This window comes from Desmodus rotundus, chromosome 9 (assembly GCF_022682495.2).
Source record: "Desmodus rotundus isolate HL8 chromosome 9, HLdesRot8A.1, whole genome shotgun sequence".
In the NCBI taxonomy this organism is placed as follows: Eukaryota; Metazoa; Chordata; class Mammalia; order Chiroptera; family Phyllostomidae; genus Desmodus; species Desmodus rotundus.
The window spans coordinates 26,067,094-26,093,264 of record NC_071395.1 but is presented as its reverse complement, the minus strand read 5'-3'; the positions used below and the strand labels follow the sequence as shown (position 1 = coordinate 26,093,264).

Genomic DNA, 26,171 nt, shown 5'->3' with positions numbered 1-26,171 from the left:
CATGAACCCATGGCTGGCTAACTTGCTGGCTTGCAAGAAGGGTAAGAGCTCAGACCTATCACTGTCCTTAATAATAACCTCTTTATGCCTCAGCTTCCCTACCTGTAAAATGGACAGGGTATTTAAGACCAGCCTGGGCCTCACAGCTGGACTCTTCAACAGCATTTGGTGACTTTTGACTGCCTCCCCACCAAACCAAATTCCATGCTCCCCAGCCCAGTTCCGATGGTGACTCTGCAGCACTGACAGTATAAATCATTCTCCCCTTGAAAGTTTCTAATCCCTAGGCTGGGATTCTGCACTAAATTCATTTTCTTCCTGCATTTTTGTCCCTCTTTAGTTCCTTCCTGAAATGTCACACACATACACAAAAAGGAGGTTCCACAAATGTCCTAAGACAGTCCTAAATTTCCACAAAATACTAATTAACAATACAACAACATAAAGCCAAGTTTTTTTTAATGGAGGAAGAAAAAAAGCAGTAATTGGAACGAGGGGTAGAGAGAGTCATGAGATCTCTATCAAAAGCAGGTAAGCATTACAAGAAACCTATAAAATGTTGAGTCACTCCATTATGTAGATGGTCAACGCTTATTATTCTCTAATGTCTAATCTTAATTAAATATTTGCAAAGAAAATTACTGGAAAGAAAACAAGGGATATGCCGTCTGTAAGCTATGCAGCCAAGTAACCACAAAGAAGACAAACTTTTAATACATTGACAAATCCCAGGGGATCCCTGCTCCAGCTTTTAGTAGTTTTAAGAACTTGAGTTAGTTACTTAACCTCACCAAGCTTCAGTTTACTCACTTTCCAATTGGGGTAAGACTATCTACTTTGAGGAACTGTTGACGGGTCGCCCTGACTGGTGAGGCTCAGGTGGCTGGAGCGTCTTCCCATGAACCAAAGGTCACAGGTTTGATTTTGGGTCAGGACAGATGCCTGCGTTGTGGATTCTCCCCCATCAGGACATGTGTGAGTGGTGGCTAGTCAATGTTTCTCTCCCAAATCGATCTTTTTCTCCCTCCCTTCCCTTCTCTCTAAAATCAATGAGCATGTCCTCAAGTGAGGATTAAAAAAACAAATCATTCATGGGTTAGCTCAATATATTTTATCTATGGTGAATATAACTATTGCAAATTTGAAATACTGAAGAATTGCTTCTTAAGAAATTAATGCAAGATTTGAGAGACATTTCTAAATATTTCCCTAAAGCAGCAGTACCCAACCTTTTTGGCACCAGAGACCGGTTTCATGGAAGACAATTTTTCCATGGACCTGGGGGGGGGGGGGCGGGGATGGTGAGGGATGGGAGGAACGGTTTGGGGATGATTCAAGCACATTACGTTCAAGCTCACCTCCTGCTGCGTAACACAATTCCTAACAGACCCAGACGGGTACAGTCCAGGGCCCAGAGGTCAGAGACCCCTGTCCTAAAGGACATAAAACTGTGTAATGTGGTACTATATTTACCAAACATAGCATTATAGAACTTAAACTCTGGTTTCATTAAAATTCAAGGTGCAGAAAATTCCTCAGTGTCAGACTTACATAACTCAGTGCTAGTCTTAGAAGACCACTCACTAGACTTGATGAACTTACCTGCAACAGGAAGTCAAAGAGGGCCACCTTGGACCACTCCTGGTGGTGCACTGCGGTACAACCCCAGCCAGGTTTGGGTACTCGGCCGTTCTGCCAGCACTTCTGCTTCAGCAGCTTCTGGTAAGACCCCCAGGTGAGCTTCACAGAAGAGTGGGTCTCGTTACTTGTTGGAGATAAAGATGAATCCCAGAAAGTGACAGGACATGGGCGGCCGTCTAGGGAAATGGAGACACAAACGCACTTTTAGCCTGCTATCGCTCAGTGCGCACCCTTGGGAAGTCACCCATTTTCACAGCTTCTCTCTCTCACCTGCCAAATGTGAGAGTTTGATTAGATGCCACTTTATGATCCCGTTGTCTTCCGAGCCTTTAATATTTTATGCCTCAATGATGCTTTGTGATAGAACTCTTATAAAACGGAAAGGTATTGTTAGACAATGAAATAAATATTTTCAGCAGGATACTTTATAGATGTGGCAACAGTTGGCCACTAACCACCAATAACAACGTCCTCTGGTTAACGTGGTTTTATTCCACATCTAAAAGTAGCCACCACGAAAAAGGAAAGATTCCAGACATTTATAATCATTTATTCAGTGTCTGAGTGGAGCTGCTCTCTATTTGTAATAACAACTGTCTGATTTTCTGAAGCCACATTATGAAGAATTTTTAGAAGTCGCAAATTTAACAGTGAAATTGTATGGTTCACACCAGTCAGTATAATCTCCAAAGGAAAAAGGCAGGAGTGTTTTTTTCTTTTTCAATAGAAGCATCGGTGCTCTTAGATCATGTACTGACATACACTCTCACGAAGTGCATTTAAGCAAATGCCATTTCTTCAGCTGCAAGTGTACAGATGATTTTTCAAAATATCTGTCACCCGAATTGTTTTTGTCGCACCCTTGATCATTTAGAAATTTCACTGCTGCGCTGCCCAAAAAGGATAAGCCTGACTGAAGTCACAGTAAACAGAGAAGACCCCGACGGGGGTCCACTGAATGACACTTCAAGCTTAAAACCAGTAGCATCACTGCCACGCTCCCATTTCTACCAAATAAAGTCACCAAGCAAGGACACTGAACAGGTTTGCTTATAACTAAAAAATGAGAATGACGCTCTTCGGGAAAAAACAAACCAACAACGAAGTCACAAAGATCTGAAAAGGCCCACTCAACTCATTCTCAGCGGGCCTGGACAACAGAAGCCTCTGAAATTATGCGTGGAATGTCTAGACACAACACGGGAATTTTTAAAAGCCCTTTGAAATAACTTAAGAGGTTGTCGTAATATAACTTTTCCATTTTGTTCAAGGCTTTCATTTTACCACCTTGCTTGCCTGCCTTCTTGCAGAGTTCTTATCTAACCACTCTTGAACTTGGTGTTACAGTGACCTCAGTGATTTTAACAGCCTTCACTTAATCATTCTAACCACCTGTATTCCATTTTTGTTCAAAAAATAAATAAAATCTTTCTCCTCTTAGCCTTGAAATTTAGGCCAGGGTATGTGAAAAGCCCTTTAGATTGTGGAGAATATGCCACAGTCATGGCCATATAATTAAAAGAAAAACAGAGAAAAAAACAAAAAAAACAAAAAATATGAACCATAAATAAAGAAACAGAGTTATCTTCATTTTTAACATTGTCACACTCTTTCTTTTTTTTTAAATGTTATTTTGTTGAATGATTTGGGACTACTGGAATCCAATTATCTTCTTAGATGTAAATATAATTTTAAATGAGGGTACTCCAAATATTATGCCAATTTTAAAAATAAAATTAATAATAATATATTCAAGGCAAAAACAGCCCATTAAGCAGCAGGAGATATACATAGACCAGTGTAACCGAGTATGAGCAGAAGAGAAAACACAGCTTTCAAAGACATGGGTACTTCAGACTTCTGAAGATAAACACCAAGAAGCGCTATCTGTCAGTGTCTCTGGACCCAAGTTACAGACAGCACTGCATTCCCTGTGCTAGGATGTAGTCAAAGGGAGTTGAAACCTGACACCGAAGGTTAGCACCATAAATCAACCCAAGAGACAGGCCAGCACAGCCTCCCTGGCAATTCCCGTAAGACCCTCATAGAAACAAGGAAATGATCTACATAAGCAATTGAAATGGTTAATTAACAACCCTCTGAGCTGTCTTTCCTTTCCTTTGGAAACATTTGTTTCTTATTTTAAAAGTGATTAAAAGTAAACCTACTCATTTCAAAAATTGCGGAAACACATTAAAGTGTGTAGCTAAGAAAACAAAAACACTATAATCTCCTATCCCAGTTAATTGTTCTGGTATTTGGGTATTTTCCTCTGGTATTTTCCCATTGCTTTCTTTCTCACCTGAAAGACAGGTGAGAAAGTTAAACTTTTGTTTTTAGAAATTTAAGGAGTATAGGTGATGGTTATAGCTCAGACTCTGGAATCCAACAGACCTTTCAATTGTGGTCACATTACTTCTTAGCTTTATAACATTAGACAAATTTACAACCTCTCCTTGCTCTTTTCTTCTACAAAATGAGGGTGATGAGTGTACCCTCCAAAAGGACTTTCTCAAGATAAAAGGGTTCACACACTCAAAATTCTCAGCCTGGTACCTGACATACATGCATATCCCAGGAAGGTTTTACTATAGTTATTATTATACACATACACATTGTACAATTACATAGTTTCTAGTCTTCAACTAGCCTTTATTTGTTTATTGAGCATCTATTATGTACCAAGCACTATTCTAGACTTCAATTAATTAATGCTTTTTTTTTCCCTTTCATAAAGCTTACATTTCCACCAGGGGAAAGAGGCAAAAATTATGCCAAGAACATAAACTATTTGGGATCATCTTTTATATACAGTTTGTTATAATTATTTCACTAACTATTACATCATAAGCATTTCTCTTACAGTGAAATGTTTTTAAATAGAGTCACTTTAACTATGACACGGTAATCTAGTCCAGTGGTCAAGCAAACTTGGTTAAGGGCAGACAGGAAATATCTGAGTCTTCGAGGGCCACACTTTGAACAGTCTCCACTGAGGCTATTCAACTACACAGGTGCTCAATGGTTGTAGCATGAAAGCAAAGACACTGCATCAGTAAATGGCCTTGACTGTGCTCCAATAAACTTTATTTCAAGTGTCATAGTAGTATTATTCTTTTTTTTTTCAACCATTTAAAATCTTAGAAACCGTAAGTAGCTTACAGGCCGCACAAAAACAGGCAGCGGCCCTCTTTGTCCTGCAGACTGCAGTGCGTCCACCCCTGATCTCATCCACGAGGACACGGTATTTCATTGACCACTTCTGTACTTCAGATCACCGACTTTTTGAATGGTACATTTTCTATACTATTGCTTAAAAAGTTCTCCAACTGCCAAAGGGCACTTTCGGCTGATAGGAATAATTGACTTTCAATTAATATTCTATTTTTCTCTATATCCATTCATGTTCCCTTAGCAAAATATTTTGAAGCTCTCACATAAAGACATTCCATCCTCCCTGCTGGAATCAGTGGACCTCAGCAAAAGGGGATTTACAGAAAGTGAGGGAAAGGCAGGGGGAGCAGCGATTTTCACACTGAGCCTCCAGGGCAGGGGGCTCTGGGGCCTTTTGATGCTCCGGTCAGCTTACTCTGTATCCACACATATGGCCCTTGAGATCCTAACAGTGGTCAGGATGGCTCCAGACCTCAGAGCTGGGAGTACTTGTTAGAATGTACTGGGCCTTGGACCTAACCCACCACCTACGCTGGAACAAAAAAGGTATAGGTCACCAGCTACATACCTGACCGTGAGATTCCCCATATCAGAAGCAGCTGAGGCATCCTGCTGGAAACCGGTAGAATCCTCATTGCCCCCTCCCCTCTCCTTCCAGCTTGCTACAGAATCAGCCCTCCCTGACCGGATACCCAGGACACCTGGAGCAGATCCGTGGGGGACTCATTCTGCTGCACACCTTAAAAGCCCTTCCACCCTTTCCCTGGGGCTGCGGCCGGTTTGGACCTGGCTCGCCTGATAGCAGTTGTCCCCCCTCACCTTGAATAAAAGCCCTTAATTGGACTTTTCTGGCTCCGGGTCCTTTCTCAGTCACGTCAGCTACCTAACAGATAACAGACTACTGTAAGAATTCCACTTTTCATAAAAGATGGCTGTTAAAAGAATTAACTGAACTTTGACAGATCTGAAGGGATGACAGAAAAATAGCCTCTGAAAACTGGAAACAGATTAAAGGAACTTACCCTGAAATCTTTCAGAGATGAGGTGCATTCATCTCCTCACATCCAGGTTTGTCAAAATGATGCAGTAATGTCCTCTCTAGAGAAACCTTAACAGTGAAGAGGTAAAATTCTAACTGTCAGAGTGGAGAGAAAGCAGGTTTTAAAAGCTACATGGGTGTTCAAGTGAATTAAAGGTGATCCAGCTGTCTTTTAAAATGAGACTTGCCAGTCAAATTTTTTACCCCAAATCTCAATATTTTCCCTGAATTCCAAAGTTCTACCAAGCCGTTTTTTATTCAAAATCACAAAAAAAAAAGACATCCTTTTGAGAAGATAAACGTGAAAATTCGCTGAGAATGATGAACTCCTTTGCCTGGTTTTATGAAATGCCCTTCACTTTGAACACCAGCTGACAGGTTTTGTCAAACTGTAAGTGGATGCTGAACATGTTGGAATGACATGCGCATGTCAGTTTGTATTTGTCACTGAGCAAAACTAAGCAAAAATGGCCTGAGCACTGAAATCAAAACTCTTTCCTGTCACGTGGGCCAAGTTCCAGGACTCCTTGTGAACAAGGCAAAAAAGGAAAAGCGCCAGTCCAGCTCGCATCCCTTCGTTAAAAACAACTCTACAAAAGCCACCACAGGAAGCAAGGGCCACTTTAATGTGAGGCTTGTCTTTGTTCTAAGGAACGGATTCATCGGGTTCCACTGCCACTGTCCAGCGCATTGCAGGAAAACCTCAATGCTGCAGGTCTCTGACTGATACAGGCAACTGCTGATGTTGAGGAAACTCCAATGACAGCATAGCAGGCGTCTAGCTGTTAGTGATCCCTTAAGTACTATCTGCTCTATTTTTTGGCAGTAGGGTTCTGGCAATAAGTATTAGACTGAAGTGAATAAGAAGGTCAGATCTCTTGGCGTGAAGCTGTTGAATGTGAACAAATTCATCAATGTGAGCCCTGGGAAAATAGGAATGCAAGATTCTGTAACAGCCTGGAGGGCGGAGAAAGTGTGAAGGATTAGGTGAAATTTTACTCCTAGTTGGGGTTTTAAGTATTGTTAACACACTTATTTTAATTTTTTTATAAAAAGTATATACAATTGTCCCTTGACTGTCCTCAAATGGGCCTGTTGATTCCTGTGTTCCAGATAAAAAGAATTCAGAGTGAGGCACACTGAAAATGGAAGCCCAGTTCTTCGAGAGCTTCCAGTGCAGTTGAAACAGACAAGCGCATGTACGTAAAGATGGTTGAATGAACTGTTTGCCTTTTAATGAGTGTTTTGATGGGAGCAGGTGAAGGACTAAAATAAAAACTGAGCTCTCCGTGTAAAGCCAAGAGATGGAGAAATGCAATGCCCCTGAATAGCTAAGTGGTGAAATGCCACAGTTAATAAGGAGGATCTTTGCTAAAAAGGAGCTGAGAGTATGGGGTAGGGAAAAAAAAAGTCATAATGTTGATTCTATTCTTGACTCCATCGCTGGTCTCCCCAGGACTTGAACCAAGTCCTTCAGCCACCCTGACCCAGGCTCGGGGTTCCCGCAGGTACAAGGAATACCTGCCAAACCAGTCTGGCAGGGCTGCGTGACAACCCAATGAAATACTTAAAGTGGAGCACTGTCAAATGTGAAAAAGAGCCAAACCTATGCCCAGATTTTATCCCTTAAAAAGGGGATACATGGTTAAAAGGTGGAATTCCACAGATTTTACATGTATAGATTCTGTGCAGCCAGCCAAGTTTTGGATATGGGGACTTGTCTTAGAAACACATTTCTGGGTGATTTAGAATACCTTGTTCAAACAAACAAACAAAAATAACCACATTTACTTATCTAATAGTTTTTCACTTCAAAGTTTGTTTTCTCTAGGTTGAGCTGACTTAAAATAATCTCCATACTTCCTCAGGAGCTTGCTAAGCGTGGAGCTGAGGAAGCAGGCAAGGAGAATGTCTTGTGACTTCCTTCATCACAAACTACCTAAACAATCTAAATCATCAATTCTAATTTAAAAAGTGTCCTTCTTTGTTCTGAACTTTGGACTAACTACAGCAACTTCCGCTTTCTAGGTCTGCCCTGGATTTCAACTGTGTAAATGGAAACTCCCAGACGCTTCCTATCTCAATATTCCATTAAAAAAAAAAAAAAAAAAAAAAAAAAACAGGAATCAAACTTGAATTCAAAGGGTGGTGACGATGCAGTCATTGCACCAGGCTCCATAGTCACATTTTGCAAACGAAGTCCTGGTCACATCAGGGTGGCCCAGTCCAGGGCAATTCATTGCTTATTAATGTAGATAAAGGAACCATGAATTCCTGACCAGAGTGACCTTCACACAGTGCAAAGCTCATCACATCACTACTCTTCTTAAAAACGCTTAGATAATTCCCCATTTTCAGCAAGGGAGTATCTATGTCCTTACGTGACATAAAACCCACCCACTCTCCAAACTATATCTTACCTCAGCCTCACCCACAACCCCCTCAACCCTCATCTCGTTTTTACAGAACTATCTGCATTTTCCTAAGCACACTCTGCCTTCACAGATTTCTTACACATCCATTTTTTTACCCTTCCTACACCTACTCCACGTCACTCCACCCACAGTGACTTTTAAGAACCAGTTCTGACATTACCTCTCCTAAAAGTTTTTACAGTCCCCCCACCTACCCTCTTATACACACACACACACACACACACACACACTCAGGGAGCAGTTCTCCTAAAAATATCTCCACAGAGGTCCTTATCATTCCCTTCTTGCATGATGGGTTTGCTTAGCTGTCTCCTGCCCTCCAAGCTGAGAGCTTGAAGAAAACAGGGACCATTTTCAAATCATCCGTGGATCTCCAACTCCTGACATAGTGTCTAAGCCAAAGCAAGCATGCAAAGTTGTGATTAATGAATGAATGAATTTTTCAGAATCCCCCGATTTTCATCTACAACCCTTCGGTTCTAAGGAACAGTCAATGCGCTCTGAGTAACAGTTTGGTTGGTGTGACATCCTAGTAAGCAGTGATCTCCCTGTCCTTACTGTCAGTGAATTGGGAAGGATTAGAGAGCAGCGTGAGAAAGAGAGGTGGGATGTGCAGAGGTTTCCATGCCCTCCCTCTACCCAGCGTGTGCTCAGTTGTCCTCATCCAAATCTCCATAGCTCTATGGGACCCTGGCACAGTGAAAACAGGGGTGGTGGGAACACCACGGCCTCTCTTCTCCTGACACCAAATCTCTATCATGAGAAGGGAAACAGGTAAGCATCATGGCTGCATTCAAAACTAAGACCAAAAGGCAGGGGGAAAGCGGGTTGCAATCTGGATATGGGATGAACTGGGAAAGCCCCAGGCCCCAGCCATTGGAGGCAAACACTCCACGTGAAGGGCCGATGGAAGACAGTGCACACGAGTGATGAGGAACACGGATATGGGGTCCTTCTGACCGATATCTACATCCTGGCCCCACTGCACACAACCTGTGGGCCGTCAGAGGACGTGTGTTCTCCTCTGAGCCTCATTTCCCCCCACAGAAAAATCCATCCAAGACTATCTGATGTATGGGGCCGTGGTAAAATGTAGTGAGATAATGAACATAGAGTGCCTGGCCCTCCACAAATGAGATACTGGCATTATCTACTTTCAATTCCAAGCACTTTCTTTAATTGACAATTTTAGGTGCTTTTTACTTAGTTCAAGTAAACATCAATCTAGATAAACAAACTAAGAAAATCTAAGGAGACATCACAAAGAGCTGAATCAGCTTAGAAACTGGATGAAAATAAAAGGTAACATTTACTGATTGTTACTACGTGTTAGATATGGTTCTAAGTATTTTATGTCAACACAATTTTCGTAACACCTCTATAAGCATAATTACCATCATCATTATTTTTATTTTCATCATCCCTATTTACTAACGAAGAAATACGGTACAAAGAGATTAAGTGTCCTAGATCACACAGCTATTGAGTAGTGACGCCAAGATTCAAACTCGAGGAGTCTACAGTGCCAGTTATGGGCTGAATCGTGTCCCCTCAAAATTCACATGTTGAAGCTCTAGCCCGCAGTACCTCAGAATGAGCCTGTATTTGGAAATAGGCCCTGTGAAGAAGTCACTGTAAATGAAGCCGTGTGGAGGGCCCTAGCCCAATCTGACTGCTGTCCTTGTAAGAAGAGGAGGTGAGATCACACAGACAGAGGACAAGCCACGGGAGGGCATGGCAACAAGGTGGCCACCTGTAAGCCAAGAAGAGAGGTCTCAGGAGACATCAAACATACCGACACCTTGATCTTGAACTTCTGGCCTCCAGAACTGTGAGAAAATAAATTTCTGTTGTTTAAGCTATGCAGTCTGTGGTATTTCTGACGGCAGCCCTAGCAAACTAATACACCTGTCCCCGCTCTTAACTACAAAGCTATTTGAATTCAAGACTGCACAGCTGCTTCTCCACGCCTACAGCACTGCCTCACATATGCGAAGTAAATGTTATCGATTACAACTGAACTACACTGAGACGCCAGCATTTGTCCACGAACTGAGGTGTGAGAGAGCCCGGGGCCTGCCTAGTCCTCCCACTCTGGTAGTGTCCTTAGGGACCGAGACAGCTACAGATTCAGTTCCAACGGAAAGGTCATGACCTTGAGATCAGCCTGGTGGTGAATGAATCCTGAAATCAGTGGCAAAAAGAAGATTCCCTCCAGGCCACTGAACTCTCACATGACCAGCCAGTGTCAACTCCATGGGGGCAGGGATTCTTGACTGTCCCCCTCCCCCCCCACCGTGGCTGGTCCATAGCAAGTGCTCAATAAATATTTCTTAAAAGGAAAGAAGATAAAGGTGACACTATAGTTCAAGTAAACATGAAGGGAACAACTCGCATGTAGCCGAGGCCCATGCACCCTCTATGCTGAGAGCTCCTTCAAACCATTCATCGTCGCTCGGTGCCAGCCATGGGTGAGGTCAGGGCACAAGTGGCAGGCACACAACAGAGAGTTGCCAGGTTGCCCTACTCTGTCTGTGAAGGTGTGTGATGAGCTAACGAGGAGACGCTGGCGCGGAGCTGCCGGGAGCAGAGGCTCAGAACACTTCTGTTTGCTGAGGAATGAAAGCGTTGAGCTGACCAGCTCAGTTTAATGGCTAAAGAAATGCCCTTAAGGCTTTCTGATTAAAGAATGCAATGTGTTTTCAATCCCGATTTAAAAAAAATAAAACATGATTCCTGTGCTCCCAAATAAACATTGTAAGAAAGTTTGCACATGTGTCTAAGATTTCCAGGATTTCGAAGTCTGTGTGTGTTTCCAAGTGGTGAGGGCACCTGGGTTATTCTCATAACTCCTTGCAAAATGCCCCTGTCCTCCTCACCCGGGAGCCGGAAACAACATAAAACACACAGCTGCCATCCCTCTGCTCTGGGAAACTGCACCAGCGCCAGCAACTCACAGAGCTGCTCCAGAGTGGAAGGGACCATGTATTTCTCCCGCTTTATAATAAGAGGAGGCAATACAAGTTGGAAAATAGTGAGCAACTTGGGATCTACAATGAATTTCCATGGAAGTTAGTGGGATGCCTGCACTTTGTCATCTAAGCAGCCTTGACATACAGAATTCCTGGAACGAGGCTGCCTTAATTCAGTACGACAGCTCTGTGGCAATAAAGCAGCATCCTAAAAATAAAACACACCTAATGCATCTTCTATGGGGGGCATGAAAAATAGTACAATGCTTAAATGCTACCAAAGTGGTATCCCTTGGGATTTGTTCCCATTACTGTGCAGGCTGCTAGGGACAGCTTTGGCGAAGCTGCTAAATCGAAGATCACAGAGCAGTGCTGGATTTTCCTATGCTCTTGACTTTGACATGGACATAGTCCATTTTGTCTTGTTTTAGACAAATGTTTTAAAATATTTTGTTAAAGTAATTATCTCAATATACCAGCACCACACAGCATCTCGTGACCTTTGGAATGATTTATGACTTTTCAAGGATGGTTTGGCAGAAAACATGCTAATATGTTCAGTTACATTAGCACCCATGTAATTGTTTTTGTTAAAACAAGAAAATCTTGTAATCACTGGCTTGCATTAAAAACAAAAAACAAAAATAAAAATCTCACAGCAATATTATCAATGTTAAACTGTTTGACTGAAAAAAGAAAATTCAATAGAAATGTTGGCATGGTGGGAAATCAGAAATCGCCATGCTTACCTTTGCACATTTTTGTCACTGCCCCATAATTATATCGTTATATTTGAAAGGTAGAGTGGGTGGGTGGAGTAAAGCAACATGAGGAGGATTTAGTACCACACAGAAGTGGGTACAAATCCTAGTTCCACTACTCACTAGCTATGCGTCCTTAGGCAAATTTCATACCCGTGCTGAGTCTCAGGATTCCCGTATTTATAGCATCAATGCTATCTGTTGTGTAGGAGTGTTAAGGGTTTAGTAGACAAAAACACAAATGTAGTATAGGCCCTGGAGACTTTATAAAGTCATAATTGAAGATTTAATTATTGCAAGTATGGTTTTTTAAAGCGCTTGGATGCTATATTTCAAAATACATTTGCATTTCCTGCAAAGACATGCATAGGATGAGACTCGGCTCCAAGGATAATTGCTAGATTTTGGAGTACCGTACACTGCAGGCATCCTACGTAATTATAACCTTGCCCTCCCCCAAGCCCGCCTTCTCATTTTCTGGGTTATCTTTGGGGTAACTAACACCTGTCAGAAAATGGTCTGGTAAACAATACAAAGCTAATAACTCCACTAAATTCACATATATTCAAGAAGAATCAACTAGAATTCATTGTTATACAATCAAGAACCTATCTCAGACTAACCTGCACTTATGACTCTGTGCTGATTGGATAGCCCATGCCAATTTTACTAAGTAAAAAACAAACAAACAAACAAAAGCCACCTGAAGATAAACTTTATAACTGGGGCTCTTTGTCTCTGGACTGAATCAACAGAAAGCTTCATCTGAGAGGCTGGGGGCAAGGAAATCATTCATAGTATTTGATTCTCTTACATCTCCTTTTGCTTGTCACTATATATACCCATTTTACATCTAGACAATGTATATGACTTCGAGCAAGGTATTTACTTAATTACTCTGGGCCTCTATTTCCACACCCACAAAGTGTCTCTCACAGTGTACCCGCCTCGTGAAGTTTTTATGAGATAAGTATGCACGGTACTTAAAACAGTGCCTGATATACAGTAACATCAATATTACTCTTGCTATGATCAAGATTGTTGTTTCCTTCAGGAAAAAAAAAAAAAGAGGTTTCCATAGCAGCCTGTATCTGTGTACCAGTGAGTAAATCATCCATTTCTAGTTCTATTAAATAACTAGATATACTAATAGGTTGTGGTGATGGAGAAAGAAGACGTACCTTAAGGCCCCTTAAATAATTTGTCGAGGGAAGAACATTGGTGAAAACAAGAAAGACTTGGAAGTTATAAAACAAGGGTTTGAATTTCAGCTGTCTTCTTATTCCTTTTCCTTCGTCTCAAAAGTGAGGTAACAGAAAAAAATGTCTACTGCATAGGTTTCTTGGAAAGGTTAGCTGAGATAAGCCGAACATCTATGTTCAACTAACAATACAGACTAGTTCTGTTCTTGATACTAGGTAGGACTTTATTTCCGTAAGGGTTAATCAATAGTCAGAGAACAGAAACCACATTGAGAGAAGATAACTTACAGGATTTGCTAGCTACCCAATCTCCTAGATAATGAAAAGATTAAAAGATCATCAGAGAAATATATACCTAAACTAAATCTTTTGTTTCTACTGTGGAAAACTCTTTATCAAATTACATCAGTGTGAGGCCAGCAGACCATGTTGCTGGGCTTTATAAGAAAAAGCTCTATAAGCTTCATTATTTGACTTACACAGAGGATGCCAAAGACCTTTTTCATTACCTCTACAATGACCTCTTAACGAGATCCTCCAGGAGACATCCTGGTCTGGATTTAGGACCAAAATCAGTAGCACTTGTCCTGAGTAGTGGAAGCTGAAGATAAATATAGATTCACTGTTTTGAGCCAGTGAAACAGGACAAGAATGCATTCCTGAATTATTCAGAAACATTTACTGAGCACTTACTATATGCCAGACTCTCCACTAGGATCTATAAATGCAATAACAAACAAGATAGGAGCTATCTCTGCCTTCACAAACCTAGAGGCTAGTGGGAAGGAACAGACTAGTAGACAAGAATTATAATAGAAAGCGATGATATTGGATGAGCCAGAAATAAGTGCTGGGTAATTAGATAAAAACTATTCCCTCCTTAGGTGGACAGGGAGGGTAAAATAAAGCAAAGCTTGGACCAAGAGAAAAATAGGAAGACCCTAAAAGAAGAATACTGTATTTTGCCATGTATAATGCACTCTGGTGTGTGATGCATACCCCCATTTTTGGCCCAAACTTTCAGGAAAAAAAAATCTTTCATTTTCATTTTTTAATTCAATTTTTATTTATTTATATTTAGAAACTTGTTTTTTTATATTATAAAAGAATTTTAGCATTTATTTTTGAACATGTTATGGTACAAGAAATTTTATGTAACAAATAATTACAAAACACAAGAACAGATACAAGGTATTTTGGGTACTACCCATCTATTATGCACATCCTTATTTTTCCCTCAAAAATTTGGACAAAGAAGTGCATGTTATACATGGCAATATACGGTACACTCTTCTGTGGAAATCAAGAGAAAAAAGACACAAGTCAGGAAAAGACTAGAAATAGGTGGATGGAGAAAGATAACAAGACCCTAAGGCTATCTATGTATCTCCCACTATGACCAGAATGATGTAATTATATACCTTACAACAGTATAACAGTCTACATAAGTGGATTATGTTGTGCAGAGTGCTCATAACCATATTCAAATCATGTCATAGGCTGTAGAGAAAATTGACCTGATTTTATAACTCTAACTAAATCAGAAAAGTTATGAAAGAAACAAAAAAAATTCTGGTACTGTTTGAGATATAAACTTAGATATTTAATTCATCACATTGAGTCATGTCAATACAAACATGTTGGTTTCTTTCCATCATCACTTACTTCCGAAAGGAGGGAGGACTAGGCTATATTGGGATACAAACCCTTCCTTCAAAGTAAATGCAACTGATTCTTTATTCCTAAAGATGCTGGATGTTCTGAGCAGAGAATTAAATAATGTAAGTGGAATCCTGGTATCAAAAAGTTTAACTAAGCCATCAGGAGACCTGTGTTTTGGTCCTAGTCTGTCACATAGAGAGGAGGTATGTAAGGGTCGGAGGCGATGTGAGTAACTCAGTGAGCTTGATGTAGTGACATAAAGAGCCAATATTTATTGAAACTTTGCTGTATAACAAGCACTGGTTCGACGTGTTTTCCATGTATTCACTAACAATAACCTCCTGAGGTAGGTATTTGTTGTCATTTACAGCTGAGGAAACTAGTCATCCAGAGATACTATAACATTTCCAGGATGCATGGCTGGTGAATTCAAAGGCAAGCAGGCCAGTCCCAAAGCCCCAGTTCCTACCCACTACTTTATTCTCCCAACTCCCATTGGGAGCACCCCAGGGAAGCTAAAGGACATATCAGGGTACTGTGCTTCCGAATATATTCTCACCATCCTGTGGTGACAGAAAAAGGAAGGGCAGTATAACATCACAAGGATGACCGTATGCCCTGCTTTGCCCAGGACAGCCTCATCGCATGCCTGTTGTCTCAGTGCCCACCCACACCTTCTCTTACTCCAGGGTGTTCCAGGTCGAAAAATAAGTAATAGTCACCTAAGCCCAATGATTAAGAGCTTATGTTTTAAAGTTTGCTGGGCCTAGGCTCGGAACCTAGCTTAGTCATTAACATTAGCTGTGGGAGTCAATTACTTTGCCTAAATAAGCCTCAATGTTCTCATTTACTAAATGGAAATAGTAACAGAGCCCACCTCATTGCATTGCTGTGGGTGAGAACCATAGGAATCAATGCATGTATGAACTGTATCAGGCAGTTAGTATAGTGCTTAGCAAACAGGGAACACCCCATAAAAATCAGCTTTAGCTTTTACCAACATTTGACTGAAAGTGTGAGAGGCTCTCTCGCATTTGCATAATCATGATGGACTATTTTGTGAACTCGAGACATTAAAACATAACCTATGCATCTGAAGCACTTAGACATGAACCAGGGTAAATAAGAACTGCCAAATCTATGTAAGTAAATCACTGGTATTGCAAGAAGTACCAATTCTAAAATTAAATTATAATCCTAAAGCCATTGGAAATCCAGTTTGGTTCTCAGCCACTGCCAAGAGTCTTAATCCATTGCAGTCTAGACTCCATGGGAATCTCACTAAACTACTAAATTTCATGGTGACAGGGAATAAGGAAAAACCTGTGCATTTATAACCTCTTTGGAGCCCTTTTTAGCCTTTTAAGCCACCATGGATTCACAGTGGCAACTTCTGAGAGTCGTCTGCTTTTAAACCCAAGCCACTGACTCACTCTAATTTGCATTCAAACCTTTGGGAAGAGCCTCCAGACTCGGAGAATATGTATTAAATGGCAAACGCACAGCCACAGGCCAGGCCTTTGCCTGCAACGGAAGTGACTGGCTACATACTCAGAACCTGCCAAAATGTCTGTTGCCTGAGAGATTCTTGGAAATCAGGCTCAATAAACCACTGCCATGGACTTAAAAAAACTATATGGCTAGTCAGCAGATATACTGAGCAAATAACCTAATTTTTGTCTCATTTTCTTTGTTATATAAAGGGGTTAAATCCATTGTGAAAAATCAAGAATTTGAATCTAATGTGGTCTGGCTTCTTTAAAAGATTCCATCTGCTGAAGAGAGATAACCCACTTCCCCTTTACTTTGGGAAACAAACAAACAAAATTTTGCTTACTTCCATAATGACCTGCCTAATAATATGTCTGTCAACAAGATCTTTGCCTCCACCCTGGCTTCCTTTCCTCATCATGCAAATTGCCATTGGCCTTAATTAGATTTAATAAGCCGCTGGGAAGTGCAGTAAGAGAAATGGGGAGCAAAGTTGATTCACTGTAGGCATTTTGAGTACAGCATTTCCCTGAAACTCTCCTATCCTCCCAAAGCTGGGAAAACAAAGAATGCCAAGCATATGGAAAGAGACGCTGCTGCTGCTGTCCAAATGTGAAACGTGGGAGGAGAAAATCGTTTAGAAAAAGTGAGAGAAGAGAGAAAATCAAGCCCAAACCCCAACAGCTGCAAAGACCGAAACATGTTGAAGCTGTTACCTTGGATGAACTCTGATTTCCTGCTCACAGAAGGGAGGGTCCTGTTGAGCCCCAGGATCCTGTCCAGGTGGAAGGCAAACACCTCACTCATGTCCAAAGGCTGCTTGACCAGCCCGCAGGGGCTAGGGCCGCAGCCAGGCACAGAGCCAGGGGCACTCCCCTCGAACACCAGCAAGCGCACTTGGCTGTTTGAGGACACTGGCTGGAAGCCCGCCACAGCACCATCAGCCAACAGTCGCATTCTCTGGATGTCTTCTTTGCTCAGCCACGAGGGGGCGCTCTCGCTGTAGATCCTGATGTTGCTCTCCCTGGCCTTAGGCAGCTGTAAATCTGAACCCTCAATTCTCACTCCCGGACCCCGTATCAATCTCCAGTGTTTTTCCCCAACCTTGCCCAGATTTCCTCTCTGGAAGTACCCGGGCACGTCAGCATCAGCTGCCCTTGCAGCTTCCTGCGGGTGAAGGGATGGTCCCACCAAAGCCTCCTGTCCCGGGGGTGGAGATACCACTGCATACTTCTTCCTGCGCTTCGGTTTCACTGTGCCGCGGATATTGGCGGGCTTGCTTCTCCTGGAGCGTAGGGTAATGTACACCACATTGGGCTGCAGGGTGGATCCGTTGTCCTGGGACTCTGGAGGGGCCAGGGTACCATCCAAGGGTATCTCAGGGAAGGGGGCCTCGGCGGTGTCTCGGCTCTGGTGGGGCCCCTTTTCCGCTGCGGGTCTGTGCTGGAGCGATGCGCGCCCCACCTGGCTCACTAGGAAGCCCAGGTAGATGGCGCAGGCTGTGCCCAGCAGAAGGTTCCTCCGGGTCCTTGGACGCCGGCTGCTCCAGAGTTTACACACCCGCGGGACGCAGAGAGAGCAGATGAACCAGTTTATGAGCTGCCCTGGCTTGTCTGGACAGGTCATTTCTCTGCCGCATCCACATGTTGAACGGAGTTTAAAGTCTGCAGTTGTCTCCTGGTGACATGATGCATGGTTTCCTGAATTCAGCTGTCGCCTTTGAGTAGGTGTCTGAGCGGTTTACAGTGGACGGAGATGGAAGTGAAGGGCTGGTGGTGGGGTTGGGAATGTCTGTGACACCCGCCGCAGCCAACCTTTTAAACTCCTATCAGCCTCCCCAAGGAGCAGTGCGGCTCGTTCCTGGGAATGAATGGAAACAGCGATAACTGAGTCACAGTCTCAGGCTAGTTAGGTTCCTCTACAAGAGTAAAGGGAAAAGGGACTCTTTCCTTTCATGAATATCACCACCAAATTTTTTTTTTTTTTAATGAAGTGTAAAAACCAGAAACAAGATAGATGTATAAATTGATAGTCAGCATAAACTAGTGAGAACAAGCCACAAAAATCCAAGAATATTGTATAACTTGTAAATAGAGTCATTTAATTTGATTCTGAAGGGAAAGCATTAAAATTTGACAAATCCAGTCTCTTCCTTTTTGAAATTCAGAAGTAATTAAGAAGAAGTAATAGATGTTTTTTAAAAAATCTACAGCTATTCCATATTTATTTTTTAAATTTTGCACTAATTAGTTAACTAAATGACTAGCATTCAAGTTCAGAAATATATTCTCTTAATCTAACACTACAATTTTTCTTCATAATGTTCCATTACTTTAATAGTTATTATGATTAAAAGCCATAAATGCCCATATAACTGAAAAGCAGTTACATTCATTGCCACACACCCACACAGAAACCCAACACACATATCCGACTGCTTTTTATTCCCTTTCTTTCCACCAAAGTCAGATGAAAGAAAATAACAGGATCTCTTGCTCTGTTTTTTTCTCACATTATTAAAAAGAAGAAGAAACCATAAGCAACCTTACTTACACAGCTGGCCCCATGCTTGGCTCCAGAAACAATGTAGTCCCCGACTCTAATGCAAAGAACTTTTAAAGGCTGAGGCATGTAAGTAGAACATATTTCATGGTCAAGAGTGTTCCTCATTTCAAATATTTCAGCTCGGCTTTAAAAGCTCCTTTGAAAACTACTGATTACAAAGCAAAAAAAAAAAAAACAAACCAAACTCCAAAACCCAAAACAAAACAATTCCAGTTGCTTGCAAACTGGTTGCTTATAATCCCAATTTTCAGACAGGTAAATATTTTTTAAGTTGTTTAGGAAATAAACTTTAATTTTAAATTCTGCAAAAGCAAATGCCGTAGAGAGCAGTTTTCATTCAAATAATTTCCACTGATTTTTAACCCCTGGGTGCCCTCTAGTGTCCTGTTTGGAAACAGACTCAAAAGTGTCAGTCTCAGGGTTGAATTAAGTGTTTCCTTAGCTGCAGAATAAAAATACCTTACAAAATGAGGAATGCTATCACCCCACCCCGCTGCCATCCCTCTTAGCTGGGGATTAAAGCACCAGGGTTCCTAGGACTACAACTCACCTTACCGTCTCGACTGTTTGCAGAAAAACATTTGTCTCCCACCACTTCTGAGGAGGCCTGGAGGTTCAAAAACGGTGAGAAAGGGTTAACACAAATGAGGGAAAAAATAGAACAGTGAGATAAGGGTGCACACAGATAGGGAAAGACTTTTGAAGTGTGAAGTTGAATGGAGCAACAGTTCACAAAAAAAAAAAAAAAGGGTCATGGATTCTCTCTGATTGGAGGTTTTTTAAAAAACCGGTTAGTAATTGGCTTAGGTAGTTTGCTTGTCCTGGCACAAAGGCAGGGGTGGATGACCTCCGGGCCTCGCTAAGGCTCATTCTTTTGGCTTTCATGGCCAATAGAATCAGAAGTCAGGAAGGGGATAGTATTGTTTTCCCTCCCTGGAAAAGAAGTTTGTGATACCAGGGTGTGTGTAAGAGATCAGAGTATGGTATACAATCCTAAAAATACATTTTACAAAGCAAAGGAGATTAACGAGTTGTAATCTATAGAGAAGGAAGAAATAAACTTCCAAGTGACAAAGTGACAAAAATCATAATAGAACTGTTACTTTAGCACTCTTAAAACTCAGACCTCTCTTCCTTCGTAAACGTCCTGCCACCTGGGGGAAAGGGAAGGTGCAGTTCCAATACTGACTGAGCCTAGAAGTACCTGTTGATTTGGGATAAACTTCCAAAGAATTCAAGCATCAAAGCAATTTTCTTTGTGCTCCAAAACTCTTAAAGCACGCTTTCATTAGCACAGTCTTATTTTCTGGATAGTAGATGTTAACTTCTTGAAAGGAAACCATGAGAGAGCCGTTTTATTATAACTATCTTACTGTTTTCACATATTGAAAATAATAAATGACCTGACTCTTTAAAAATTAAAAGTATATGTTGGGCAGAAGCCGGATTTAAAAAGCAGAGGCCTCTGCTAATCATTTATAAAGCAACTTTTTTAGTGGAAAATGCTTAGGAATTACATAAGAATTGTATGACTTAGTAAGTTGGGTTGAATGCCTTTTCACTCCCTCCCTCCCCCCACCAAGTATCTCTTTATTAGAAGAAGAGCAATACCTTGCTTCCCCTTACAGACAGGAGGGACTGGTGGAGGCTGAAGGCTATAATGTTGAGAGAAGGGACTCCAGAGGAAGAAAGCCTTGGTTTGAAGCTCCCCTCCTTCATGGACTACTAGCTCAAGTTGCTTGTGGCAAGAAATTTGACCTCTCTAACCCTCACTTTCCATCTCTAGGAGAAGACTATTAACACCACTGACCTCATCAGCTTCTTTGATGACTAAATGAGATAGTGGTGAGGGAATGATAGTCAGGCAATGGGGTTTTATCCTTCTACAAGCCTCTGGACAATCTAGACAACCAAACTTCTCTACTTCAGCTGTGGAAGCTGAAGGGCTCAAGGCTGCACCTCCCATCCCTGCGCCCTGACCACACACACAGAACCAGGAGAGACACCTGGCCCAAGTCATTCTTGGCTTAGGATAGAGTAACCCAAGCAGCAGTGGTTTTCAGCCTGTGGAGAGGAATAAAGATCGGATAAAACTGTCTTGATTCTTTGGCTCCTTCCTAGCGCAGAGCTACAAAGTATCTCTCCTCTCCTCACCTAAGGCATGGTTTGTGTAAAGGGAATAGGCTGCAGAGTACTTTTAAAAGAAGGAAGGCCCTGGTTACTCTAAATTAAATCTGGCACATCAGAAATACACTGGGGTTATAAACAAACACCTTCAAAGAGGTAGAGAGAAACTTGGGGACCTTATTTCACTCATATCTAGTAGTTTTGAGACTCAGTTATGCCCCCACTGCAATTCAGACATGTGTGGCATAGCTGATAAGTTGCTGGGGTGCGGAAACTACACACGCACGTTTTATGAATTGATAGAGAACCAGGATTAGAAAAGGCAGTCTGTGTTAATATCACATACCCTGTTCACCCACCCATCCCCACCTCCCCAGCCCTACAGATTCAAGCCCCAGGAAAGAAGTGTAGGCAAACAGTGATGGAGATATTTGCATGTACCGGGTTGGCCAAAAAGTCCGTACGGTTTTTTCCATAAAATAAGAGGTACATTTTTCATTTTCACCAATAACTTTATTGATTCAGATATTTCGAGTATGTCGGCTATCTCCCATGTGGTACCATGTTGATAGTTCTTCATTAATATCTCAATCTGCTCTATCCGAGTGTGGAGTGAGAGATCTCCAGCACGAAACTTCGCAAACCACTTTTGACACATTCGATCAGTCACGGCTCCTTCTCTATACACTGCACAAATCTTTTTTTTTTTTTTTTGCATTTCATTGCATTTTTACCTCTCTTGAAATAATAAAGCATAATGTGCCAAGAATGCATATTTTCTTCCATCTTTAGTATTAAAAATGACTACACCAAAATTTCAGCAGTTTTGATAAGTTCTCTTTTAAATGCACGCTGGTATGACAGCTGTCACAATAACATCTAACAAAATTGTTTCAGATGAAGTTAAAGACAACCAAGCACTACTAGAGCCATCATACAGGAAAAAGAACAAACTAACTTTTTTGGCCAACCCAGTATTGTTCTGTGAAATATGGAGGCACCAGCAGCACACTTCAATTTACAGACAAGAAAATGTGACACAGGGCCAGGGAGCATCCCATGCTCCCCACCACTTTCAGGTGTTGTCTATTTTGGAAGCACTGGTGGGCAGTGCCCCTGGCATGGACCTCATGGTTGCCGTGGAAGCAGCAGCAGCAGCAGCAGCAGCAGCAGCAGCAGTGGGCTCAGCACAGTTACCTTTAAGTAGCTGCACAGATACATCCAAAGAGAAGCGAGTGTGTGGTACCCAGAAATGCTGGGTTATGGCAAATGAGTGGCGAGCCTTCACATCCATGCGACACAATTGAGTCCTTTTGAGAGGTGATGCAGGTCTTGTTTTATGCAGGACAGAGTACTCGTCTGCACCATTTGAGTCACTCCCACTAAAAAGTGCTCGGTACCCATAGGCTAGTGATATTCAGGAAAAACGTAGGTGGCACAGCCACTTAACATTTATTAAAGACCAATTAAAGGACCTGTCAGTGAGGCCGGGTTCTGTGCGGAGTCTGCAGTGTCTGAAGCACTGCATGGCTCCATCCCGTCTAATAAATATTGAATGAAGGAATGAATAAGTGAACAAATGAATGAGAATATCAGGATGATAAAGCCCCATCCCCAGATCAATGGTCCTCACAGTGTGGCCCTGGAGGGCAGCATCAGCTTCACTTGGGAATTAGTTAGAAATGCAAATCCTTGAACCCCACCCCAGACCTCCCAGATCAGAAACTACTGCAGGAGAGGCTCTGTGATCGTATTGGAACGAGCCCTCCAGGTAATCTGCTGCACGCTAAAATTGGAGCACCTTTGCCCTAGGTAAGGAATTCTAAAAAGAGTGGGGCATGCCAGGAAGAAAATAGGGACATGCCAAAAGGGGAAGGACAGAAGAAACTGAAAAGCTGGAGAAAAACTCAAAACATCATTTTCAGTTTACATAAGACTTTTCTGTACCTTTTCCTTCTTACGAGGGTTCAATTTCCTTCTCAACGTTTCATCCATTGGTTGGAGAAGACAGGGTATGTTAATCACATCCTCTGAGGAGCCAGCCACCCTCACCTATCCAGCCCTATAGATTCTAGTCCCTTTCTCAAAGCAAGGTCATAGCATGTAGATATTGGGAAAAGGAGAATCTGAGAGATTACAATTCACAATCCATGGAATAAAACCCAGGAACACTGGTAGTTGGGTAGGGAGGGGCTGTCTAAGGAAAATTTCAGGAAGAAGTCAAATCCCCTATAGGTCATTCCCAGTTCTGCATCCATACAGATACCTTTTATAGGAAAATCACATGGTTTTTCTAAAAGGCAGTCAGTGAGTTCCCATGGTCACATAATGTGTATCATAGGCAAGAATTATAAGCCACAATGCTTTGCTAGGAAGCCTGGTATGGGTTTTGAAATTAAAAAGAGCAGATGCAAAGCACTATAACACATGGAAGAAAGTTAAATGTTTTGATAAGAATGAACATGTCATTTCTCTAAATATCACGCACCTCAGTTATTTTTCCACAGGAAATCCCCAGTGCTTTGGCTAAGAATGCACATTGTTTTGCAGCTCTTCAGAGAATGAAGACAACCTTGAGCTAATCACTGGCTCAAACGCAACACTCCTTGTCTTGTATTTGCAGTAATTTCTTATGATATAGAAATGGCTAAGCAATATAATAGTTTATTACAATAAATCTGCACTTAACTCAGTCGAGCTGAGGACTTGTAAACAACATATTCTTACCTCAGCTAGGTGCTTTTGGCAAGTCTTACAGACTGAGTGCTTGTGTCCCTTCCAGATTCATACAGTGAGGCTCTAATGGCCAATGTATTTGCAGATGAGGCCTTTGGGAAGTAATTAGGTCATGGAGTTGGAGCCCTCATGGTGGAATTCGTGGCCTCATAAAAAGAAACAAAGAGAGCTCACTTCCTCTCTCTCTGCTCTCTGCACTGTAGGGACACAGCAAGGAGACAGCCATCTGCAAACCAGGGAGACAGCTGTCTCCAGAACCCCTCCATGTGGGCACTCTGATCTCAGACTTACCGGACTTCAGACTATGAGAAATAAACTTTTGTTGTTTAAAGCACCAAGATATTTAATTTTGTTGCATTTTCTCATCTGAAAAACCAGGATTATTATATTTAGTTCCCAAGTTTGTTCTAGAAACTGAACTATGTGTTATATGGAAAGCACGTAGCACAGTGCTTGCTTGATACACAGTAAGAAGGAATGGCTCATTCACTTGCTCTCTTTTTCTTGCAAGGATGATGCTAATGACTCAGCACTCTCTAAAGAGACCATAAGAAAACACTGATGGATAAATCATGATCAACATATAATTACAAATTCAAGAAAGAGTTGTCAGTTGTACTAAATTACTAAATGCAGCAAAATACTCAGCATTTGCTCACTCTATCTTTCTATACTTAACAAAGGACTTAAAAGGTAATCAAGACTACATTCTGCATGCTACTTTGGATTCAACTCTTTGATAGTTTTGCCTTTGATACTTAGTATTAGTCTACAGTAACCACTTTGGGGCTATATGCGTAGTAGGGTGGGTCCTTAGCAGTGTACAGTAGGTCCTTGAATAACATCAGTTCATTCAATGTCATTTCATTATAACACTGATGAGACACAGTGGGAACTGAACTCTCCTTGTTATCAGTTAGCCTATGGTTAATTGGTTTCCTTACTCCTCGTTTCACATAAAGCCCAGAACCAATATGTGGCCTTATGTGAGGACTTACTGTAATTAAAATCAGGGGGCATTTGCCATACAAAGTTATTAAGCTTCCATCACACACTGAATAATTTCACTCTAGGTGATTTGACACCTTTAGACTCCTTGAATAAACTCTCCCCAAGCCTCTGGCAATATTACCAGGATAATAATGATTGAAGACAACAGTATAGTTGCTTAATATTCATTTTACTATACTTGAAAATAGGACCACATAAGGTTGGTAAGGATTAAATGAATTAATAAAAGCACTTACCATACCCCTGCCCCCCCAAAAGTTAACTTTGTCATTACCAGGACACTGTGGTGGGGAAAAATAGATCTTAGAAACATTCACTTCTTATGGACGTAGAGATAGTCAGAGTTGATCATGCCTATTTACATATTGATCAGAGGAAATATCACCCTCTTATTGGATCAATTCATCTAGCCAGTTCTCTTGGCATGTATCTCCCTATTATGGAGAAGCTTGTAATGTGTTACTGAGTCTGAAGTGAGTGTCGCCATGACTTTAGATGTCTATATTATTCTTTGTTTTTATTTATTTAAAATGTTTTTGAAGCAACTACTATGTAACAGGCACTATCGAGTTATTTTGGATGTAGCAGGGAAAAAGATATTCAATGATCTAACAGTCAAAAAGCATATAGCATCTTACCTTTCAGACTGGACTCCCTTCTAAAACCTTCAGCTCTATCGGTCTACGCCTTCCTCCCCATCTACCACCCTTCGACCCTGTCCAAACCTAACAGATGTGCCCAGTTTCAGATTTCAGATTTCAGTCTTCCCATTCTGTCTTGTCTCTGTTTAGTTAAGCAGATCATGCCTACACACAGCCTCAAATACGACAGTTCTAATCAGGCCCAGTGTGTCGCCTGCCAAGAGATGGTACTAGACTGGTTTGATTAGTTTTATGATTCTTCACTTCAGTTTGATGAATAATTCACCTACCAATCTCTCATGTGTTTCCTTACTGAACCAAAGCTTATTTTTACTGATTCTCTCATTGAATCTCGAAGGGGGAGAAAGACATTTTCCTTTTAAGTAAGGGGAAAAAAATCTAAAGGATTAAAGGAAATTCATTTAATTTCAGCTAATGGATAACTTTCCTTCTAAAATATATAAAGTTTTAAGTAAATGAAAAAAGTTTAATGAGATGGGTTTGTAATTTCAGCAGCTAAAGTTTAAATGTTAAGAAGCTTGATGAATTTAAATTTATCATTAAACATTCTTTTTACTTTTCTAAGTTTTCCACAAAGAACATAATTGAACATTAAAATGTATAATTTCTGCTTCAGCAGTACGTCAAGCTGGATGCTCTCAAAGGCCTTCTTACTTTGAACCTAGATGCAGGGTAAATTTTAAAAAACATATG

At 41.4% G+C, this 26,171-nt stretch overlaps 1 protein-coding gene across 4 annotated transcripts in view; it reads right to left on the bottom strand.

The window, feature by feature from the left end:
* GASK1B (golgi associated kinase 1B) overlaps positions 1 to 19,647 on the bottom strand; it is a 45,042-nt gene extending 25,395 nt beyond the window's left edge. Inside the window, exons 1-3 of one of the 4 annotated variants that reach the window (XM_024568906.4) lie at positions 19,493 to 19,647; positions 17,094 to 18,237; positions 1,603 to 1,817 (exon numbers count right to left, since the gene is read on the bottom strand). In XM_024568906.4, coding sequence (XP_024424674.2) covers positions 1,603 to 1,817; positions 17,094 to 18,003 — 1,125 coding nt within the window. In that variant the 5' untranslated portion in view covers positions 18,004 to 18,237; positions 19,493 to 19,647. Of the gene's footprint in view, positions 1 to 1,602; positions 1,818 to 17,093; positions 18,238 to 18,926; positions 19,072 to 19,492 lie in introns of those variants that run through there. The other 3 variants (XM_045202675.3, XM_045202676.3, XM_045202674.3) reach the window with 3 other exon arrangements.
* Between the last annotated feature and the right edge of the window lie 6,524 nt (positions 19,648 to 26,171).